Genomic DNA, 8,642 nt, shown 5'->3' on the forward strand with positions numbered 1-8,642 from the left:
GTGTGTGTGCACGTACCTGCGTGTTTGGGTGTGTGAGTGTGTGTGTGTGTGTGCTAGAGAGAGAGAGAGAGAGAGAGAGAGAGAGAGAGACAGAGACAGAGACAGAGACAGAGACAGAGACAGAGAAAAACAGACAGAGACAAAGTGGGGTGGGAAGGTTGGAGGGAGGGGGAGAGAGAAAGGGAAAGAGTGTGCATAGTTTAACTTTTTTACAAAAAATGGGGTTGTCATATGCAGTTTTGTAAGTTAGCAGGTCATACATTTCTTATCTTTGAAATCTTTGACACATTTCAAAACAGAGAAGGAAAATTTGAAAGACACATCATGAATTTTGATCTGGGCCTGTGGTCTTCCAAGGGAGTTCTGCTGTTATCTACCCAAAGCCATATTTTCATTGTATCAAATGGAAACACCAACTATCCTGTCATTTTGTATATTGGTGATTCTATGAGTCTTGAAGCTTTCTTTATTTTCTAAGAAAGGCAAACCTAAAACCACAGTTAAATTGATCTAGATGATTCCACAAGTCTAGATATTAGTAATGCATAAGATGTGCATTGCAGTTTTCAATTAATCAGAAAACTTAATTAACCAGAACATTACATTTCCCAACTGTGCACAGTAATGAGCATTAACTGTAGCAAAGTGATGGTACAAATAGTCCTCAGGATTGTGAGCAATGGTCTTTGGGGAGCCAAAGATGATACATGAGAATTCATTTCAAGTAAACAAAGAAATTCTTCCACCATCTGGACTGTGGAATTGGATTAGACTAACATGTCAAGTGTGTGTGTGCGCATGTGTGTGTGTGCGTGTGTATGTGTGAGAGAGAGAGAGCGAGCGAGAGAGAGAGAGAGAAAGAGAGAGAATTCCAAGAGAGTCTTACAATTCTGCACTCATCAGGTCTTGCTTGAATTGTTTGGCAGCCTCGGTTCAAATTGGAGTCATGTTTTGTCTGCCCTGCTTTCAACAGGCTGTCTTGGTTCTTTTCCCATCAATCCTAGCCTGTCTTTTTCTCCCTGTTGAGCAAGGAAGTTTTCCTCAAGAAGAGAAAGTGGTAAAAGAGAAATAGAAGTACAAGGGAAATAGTAATACAAACATAAGAGGAACAAAATTAAGATACAAGCAAGAAGACAAAAAAATCCCACATTAGAAGAGAAACTCATGTGCTCTGAGGGCTAGGAATAAATCAGAAATGAGAAATCTAGTTAAAAGTTCAGGGAAGAAATTAGAAAGAAGAAAAAAATGTTAAGAAGTATTAAATAAAGGGGGGAGAGAGAGGTCTGTAAATTATTATTTGTTACTTCTGCATATACTTCCATTTTTTTGTGAGATGTTAGACTGAAAAATAGACTATTTGCCCTAGCCCCAGGGAGATCCTGGTGCTGCCTGGAAGTGACACATCCTGAAGAACAGGGTCTGCCCATCGACAGCAAAAGGGAGAGAGTTTCCCCCACTGTATTCCTTCCTATTTTAGCAACTCCAACTCCTTGTTCTGTTTTAATTTTTGTTAGGTTAATCCCACATATGATACAATCAGGAGGACACAAAACAAGGAACTTCTTTGATCACAATACTATTTAGGATAAATTTTCTCCCCAAAGTCCCCATTGCGTTTTTATGAGTTTGGGGAGAAACGGGTTGTTCAGTGATCCTTATACACTTGGAGAAACTGAGGCACAGAAGGGCATTGATTCAGGAGAATTCAGTAACCCTTAATTATATTCATGGGTGATGATAAACCTAGAGGCAGAGAGTTCTTGTCTTTTCAAGGGAAAAATTCTCTCTCTCCCTTTGTTGGTTATGGTCCCAAAACAAAACTGATTTCAAACTTTTCAAATGCATTGCCTGTATCATTTATCAGGCATGCTTCCATTTCTGAGAAGCTCGGTCCCTTTATCTATTTACCCACTTGCATATTCCACCCCTTTCTTCCCTTTGCTGTTGTTGTGCGAAGCACACAACAGCTGGTTATGGTTCCTCAGCTCTTGGGTGGGTGCTCTCCAGGGACTGCACACTTTGACTGTGGTGCTTGAATACACTTGCCTGTGTGCTAAAGATTGAGAACTGCTTTAGGCAGTCAGGGGAAGGGAGCTGACATCAGAGCTTGGGGACAGAGCTCAGTGAATGCAGGCAGCATTAGGGATCAAAAGCATGACCTGGTGCTTGTCAGGCAGTTGCTATTTGCCATTGAGCCATCTCCAGGCTCTCCAATTCCTCCCCCTCACCCCCGCCCTCCCCTCCCCCCAGATTTTAGAGCGCCATCCAGTGGAGCTCAGGACTTATTCCTGGCTTTGCACTCAGAGATCACGCTCGGAAGTGCTCAGAGGACCTATGGGGTGCTGAGGATGGAACCGTGTGCAAGGCAAACACTGCATCTGCTGTACTATCATGCTGACCTCTCTCCAATTTCCTTTAAAATAATAGTGCTTATACCCCAAAGAAAATAATACTGCAATCAACTCTGTATCTGCAATCAACTCAATCAAATGAAAGGAAAGTTTTGGAATAATAAAAGTAGTAGAGAATTAGCAAAAATTAGCAACAGCAAAGAATAAAAGCAGAAAACCCAGACACTGGAATAATTAAGTTTCCCAAAAGCATAGGATATTGCTACATATGATTCAGTCTCTGTTTGTGTATGTGTTTGTATGAGTGTGTTTGTGTTGGGGGGAGGGCATTAGTGGTGGTGGTGATATACTTTGGCCCTAAATAAATGGTGGCACACTTAGCTAACTCCACGTTGGCCATAACCCATAAAATATGTCACATTTGAGTTTTGTGAACATTGACTCCTTGTTCAATTAGTTTCATTTATGTGAGAGCTAGATATTCCATGTGAATCCTCACCTAGAGTTGCTCCAGTCACATGGTTCTAGATATCCCAGGAACACCCCTTCTTTGCTCCAGGATCCTCTCCCAGTATTTTCTCCTTATCCTGGGCCTGATAATGTGGATAAGTCTATTGATCAAAATTTTTTCACCTCTACGTCAACACTTAAAGTTCATCAATGACCATCACATTAGCAAACTGAGCTTGTCTTGGTCTAATTGCTTGTGCTGAGAACTACTTTGCTTCTTTGGTTATTAAAACAAAGGTTCAGGAAGAAGTCTGAGGGGCTTCCAGGACCTAACAGTAAAATTCATTATTTTGAAAACAAAAGGTTGAAGACAGAAGCCCTGTCTGTATTTCCTGAGTTTAAGGGTACTGGACATAGATGAGCCTCAAACCTCATGCAGGAACTTCTCTGTACCAGAATATCCCTGGAGCAATGGTGAGTGTCAGACAAAGAAAGAGATTAGGCATCTTTGGGAGGCTGGACTGACCGGGGTTCTATCTCCGCATCCCATATGGTCCCTCGAGCAATGCCAGGAGTAATTCCTGAGTGCAGGAATAGGCCCTGTGCATCAGTGGGTATGACATAAAAACCAAAACCAAAACAAACAACAACAAAGAATTGGCATCTTTGAGTTTGAACTTTCAAGAGAAGGGAGGTGAGCATCGTGTTCACTGCTTTCTGGAAGCCATCTGATTTAACACATTAACCAATCCTGAAAGACAGGGTGCATCATTACTGCCCCACTTCGGGGCTTCAGCAATGTTGCTAATGGCAGTGGCAGTACTGGGCTGTTCCCTGAACCTTAGACTGTGAGATATTAGACTCAGAACTCGGAGTCAAGGGACAGAGGACATAACACAGTGGGTAGGGAACTTGCCTTGTAAACAGCTGAGTCCAGTTTGATTCCTTCTATCCCATATGGTCCCCAAGCACTACCAGGATCTCTGAACTCAGAGACAGAGTTAGCCTTAAGCACAGACAGGAAAAAGAACTTGGGGACAGTCACAGGACAGGGGAGCACAGGCAAGTGATAGATTGGGCATCTTACCCGTCAGAAACACAGGGTCACAGCAAACAGGGTCTCAGTTCAGGTCAGCAGGGAGCCTTTGGTATTCCAGCCACATTCCCCAGGAACCTGGCTCAAAAAAAGACCCTCTGACCACCAGTACTAGTCTGAGACTTAACTCACTGGTTTGCCCTGTGTTTTGTTTTAGCTCCTGATGAACCAGCAGCAGCTGAGGGGAGTGCGGAGACCAGTCAGGGCATCACAGAGGCGGCTGAGGACCCCGGACCATGGCCTTCCCCTCAGACAAAGACACACCCCTTTCCTCAGGACCCTCTGCCTTCCAACTTTTGTGCTTTGCTGTAGTGCTTGGATGGAAGAGTGCCTCTTACCTTGTGTGCTGGCACTGGAAAGCAACATGGGCCTAAAGTTCAAAATGTCTTATGCTGTAGCTTTTCCTCCAGACTCCTTTGAGAATAAAAACTGGGGAATGAAACCCCATCCTGACAAGTTTGAAAAAAGTGTCTTTTTACATGCTCAGTTCAAAACCATTTTATGTGCTTTGAGACTTGGGGTCGGATTTTTTCTAGGGAAGGCTTCACTTGGCCATGAGACCGCTTTCTGGTTTCCAATAGGAGTCTGTGGCTTTCATCAACTCCTCACCAGAGTTCCACTGAATTTCTGCCTCTGAGCAAAAGTCTCAGTGGCCGATTTCAGAGGACACCCTGACCCCAAAACTCATCATGTGTAATGTCTTGTTTTAAGTGACAGACGAGGAGGAGGAAGGCGTCCCAGACAGCACAGTTTATAAATCACCCCAGTGCACAACAGTGAAGTGAGAGGCACTCGGCCAGGGCCGTGGCAGGAAATCACTTTCATCCCCAGACACGGGAATGACGTGGAGCAAGATAACCAGAGTTGAGACCTGAGTGATAGTACAGCGAGTAGGGTGTTTGCCTTGCACACAGTCGACCCGGGTTCGATCCTGGCATCCCCTAGGCTAGGGGCTCCCTAGCCCTGCCAGCAGTCATTCCTGAGTGTCGAGCCAAGAGTGACCTATGAGTACTGCCGGGTATGGCCCCCACATCAAAACAAACAAAACCAACCAGTGCTGCATTCCTCCAGAATTTTCTGGATGTCAAATGTTGGGAGGGGGGAAATGTGAAAATTGCTGAAATGGCAGAGGTAGGAAAGGCAGGAAAACCTGCGCCCAGGCAAACACTCTGGTCCGTGCCAACAGCTTCTCTGCGCACAGAGAACACCTCCACTGCCTTGAGTTGGGAGTCTGGAACCCTGGGCACTGGGCAGTGCTGGAAATGCGTTCAGAGGTTTGTGTTCTATGGGAGGGATGCAGAGGAGTATGGGACTGTACGTCAGCACTTGAGGATGGTGAGGAAGGCAACTTGTTTCTGAGGTAGTTGTGGTGTGGGGTGGGGTGGGGTGGGAAAGCCTGCAGTGCTAGGGATCCAACCCCGGGCCTCATACATGCAAACCACAGGCTCTACCACATCCCTGGCTCAAGTTGCATGTTCAGAAACTCAGCAGGATACACACAATTTGATGATTCATTCTCGCTGTCACCTTTCTTGTCCCATGAAGCATTCCTTGTCTGTCAGTGACTAAGGACGACTGTCCGCAACCAATCCCAGGCCTGCAAGGATAAGTAAAGGTGGTGAAAGCAGAATTCTTTGCTTCTTCCTTTCCAACAACAGCCACGTCTCCTGTCTAGAAACAGCCAGGTGCAGGTACTATCTCGGCAGCATGGAGCATCGGCAGGAGGAATGGGGTAGAAGTGAACCAGGCTAGAATTATTGCTGAGGACAGAGTCAGAGATACAGGTTGTTGCCAAGCTCCACCACTTGGTGCACCAGCTCTATAACTCAGCTGCGGGACGCACAGCCCACAATTCCCCCCGCCCCCAGGTTTTGGGAGGTGAGGATGTGGAGGTGAGTGACCTCACAAGCAGAACAACTGTCTGTCAGCCAGAGCAGCCTGCACTGTTCACTTCCTGGTAGCAATCAGGGTGGGGCTGCTGCACCCAACAGACAAGGAGACAGAAGCACAGCAGATCCCGTGGCAGGCAGGGTGCAGAGCTGAGACAGCACGTGTGTCGATCAAAGTTAGGACAAGTTTGAAAACCAGAGATAGTCTCTATTGCAAATAGATAAAAAGGGATTTGCCTGTAAAATACATAACAAAAACAGATGGTAGGAAAGTCCACTGGGGGTCCTGGCTTCATCACTGACCAGTTGTTAAAAGTTTTGGGAAATTGCTTACTGTCTCTGCGTCTTAGTTGCCCTTTTAGCAAGATGGGGATAATCTGAAGTTCTGCTTTTGCCTGTGTCATGTGCATTACATTAAATATAAGTAAGACACTGGGAGCATCACTGAGGGTTGGTAAACTCTTTATTTTATTTTATTTTTAATTTATTCTTTTATTGAATCACCATGTGGAAAGTTACAAAGCTTTCAGGTTTAAGTCTCAGTTATACAATGCTCGAATACCCATCCCTTCAGGTTGGTAAACTCTTTAAATGTCAGTATTCTTTGTGTTTGAGTTTTGGGCCACACTCCGCAGTGCGCGGTGCCTACTTCTGGCTCTGTGCTCAGGGATCCCTCCTGGTGATGGTACTTGGCTGGCTGCATGCAAGGCAAATGCTCTGCCCACTGTACTATTGCTCCAGTCCTGTATGGTTCACTTATTAAAAGTCCTCTTAGGGAGTGCAAAGACAGTACAGAGGATGAGATGCTTTTTCAGACACAGCTGACCTAGGGTTTAACCTGTAGCACCGGGCACCACATGTAGTCTCCTGAGCACAGAGCCAGGAGTAAGCCCTGAGCATCCCCAGATATGCACCCCACCCCCCCCAAACAAAAGTCAAATAAAATGACTTAGTCATCTTTCTGGAAAAGCAGGGGCAAGAGGAGACAATCCAGCTTGCCATTTTCATTATTTCCCTGTATATTTCCCCTCAAATTCCTTGGCGTTGTGTGAAGGGGACCCAACCTAGAATTGGAACACCTTTAGGAGGAAATTCTGTCCCAGGAGCTGAGGAGTCAAACAGAGCATGAGCAGATGGCAAGAGAAAGAGAAAAAAAGTAGCCTGTGCCCTGAGCCCCTGGCTAAGCTTGCTCTATTCCCTTGGTCCGACAGAACATGCCAGCTTGATGCTTGGTGATAACACAGCTGCCAGGCATCAGGAAGCAGGTGCCCGTCTTATGGCTGAAAATGGAAAGGATTTTCTTCAATGCTCATTGTGATGGGAAGAAATCATTTCCAGCTGCAAATGAATGACTCCACCCTGTGTTTGGCAACCCCAGGAGGCTGCAGTTTAAGTTTTGGAATAAACACTGGTGGAGTCCGAGATTCCTGGGAAACCCAGCTGGCTGAGGGTCCCAGGTGCTCCCAAGGCCCCTGATCTCTGGGATGGCACCCCACCCCCCACTCCCAAGTTTGAGCCTTAGGAGAATCATTGCCCTGCAGGGGGGCGGGGAGGGAGTTGATGCCCCTTTGAGTATTTTCAAATGCTGGGTTTGAACCTGATGCTGAGGTTAGCCCTATGTCGATTGTTCCAAGGTCAGGCAATCACTCCCAAACAGATTCTTGCTCTTATGCTGGCCAGCAAGGAATGCAGATTTGGGACAAGGAGGGCGAAAGCAACTCTATTTGCAGAACTTCCAGGAGGAGTGGGCCCCCTCGCAAAAAAACCCTACCACCCATGAGATTCATTTCACCTGTTAACCCTGGGTGCCTCTAGCACCTGCACCTGCCCTCCAGGGCATCGCTGGCCCAGAACTGCAGACGGTTCTGGCTTCTGACCTGGCCCAACAGTTCCAAGACAATGACCAGAGGACTGGTCTCCTGCCCGTGAAAAGAGGCGAACATTTTCGTTAGTAAGAACTCGATCCCCTTATCTATCTGCCATTCTCCTTTTGGAGAATGCTGAGCTTAAGTGACGAGGCTTCTCCTGGCCTCTGACACACCAGCCCAATGAGTCATGAGGCCAGGTGCAAGGGCATGGAGGGGGAGGGCAGGACTGTGCCAGCTGCTTCCTGCCCCATCCCCCTATGCCTGGTGCTTTCCCATCTGGCAACTGAACCTGGACTTGGAATGCTCGGACCCGGCAGGGCCTGAGCCTCAGCCTCCCCCTGGCCCACGACTGTCTTGTTCCCAGCAACAATCCACCTCCCCACTGCTCTCACCCCTCTCTTTGACCCTTTCTTCTTTTCCAACTTTAGTTCAGTTCGAGCTGTATGTGAGAGAAGGAAGGCGTGTGCCTGGCTGGGAATGAGATCATGCCTCTCCCCTTGGAGCCGCTGTGTCTGCTCCTCAGGGTCACTGGGAGCAAGTGAGAAAGCTCGACTTCCACCGAGAGCCATCTGGCCCCACCGGGCTCATGCTGATGTTAATCTGTTGGTTTCTTTTTCTTAATTCTGCTTAATTCTGGTCTTTCTTTCTTTCTTTCTTTCTTTCTTTCTTTCTTTCTTTCTTTCTTTCTTTCTTTCTTTCTTTCTTTCTTTCTTTCTTTCTTTCTTTCTTTCTTTCTTTCTTTCTTTCTTTCTTTCTTTCTTCCTTCCTTCCTTCCTTCCTTCCTTCCTTCCTTCCTTCCTTCCTTCCTTCCTTCCTTCCTTCCTTTCTTTCTTTCTTACTTTCTTTCTCTCTCTCTTCTTTCTCTCTTTCTTTCTTTCTTTCTTTCTTTCTTTCTTTCTTTCTTTCTTTCTTTCTTTCTTTCTTTCTTTCTTTCTTTCTTTCTTTCTTTCTTTCTTTCTTTCTTTCTTTCTTTCTCTCTCTCTTTCTT

At 46.1% G+C, this 8,642-nt stretch overlaps 1 protein-coding gene across 1 annotated transcript in view; it reads left to right on the forward strand.

The window, feature by feature from the left end:
• The window catches only part of LOC101552262 (guanylate cyclase soluble subunit beta-2-like), a 51,362-nt gene extending 47,153 nt beyond the window's left edge, over nt 1-4,209 (forward strand). The window contains exon 14 of the mRNA XM_055119642.1: nt 4,055-4,209. Coding sequence (XP_054975617.1) covers nt 4,055-4,209 — 155 coding nt within the window. The remainder of the gene's footprint in view (nt 1-4,054) is intronic.
• Nucleotides 4,210-8,642: the final 4,433 nt, after the last annotated feature.

Source organism: Sorex araneus, chromosome 1, assembly GCF_027595985.1.
Source record: "Sorex araneus isolate mSorAra2 chromosome 1, mSorAra2.pri, whole genome shotgun sequence".
Taxonomy (NCBI): domain Eukaryota; kingdom Metazoa; phylum Chordata; class Mammalia; order Eulipotyphla; family Soricidae; genus Sorex; species Sorex araneus.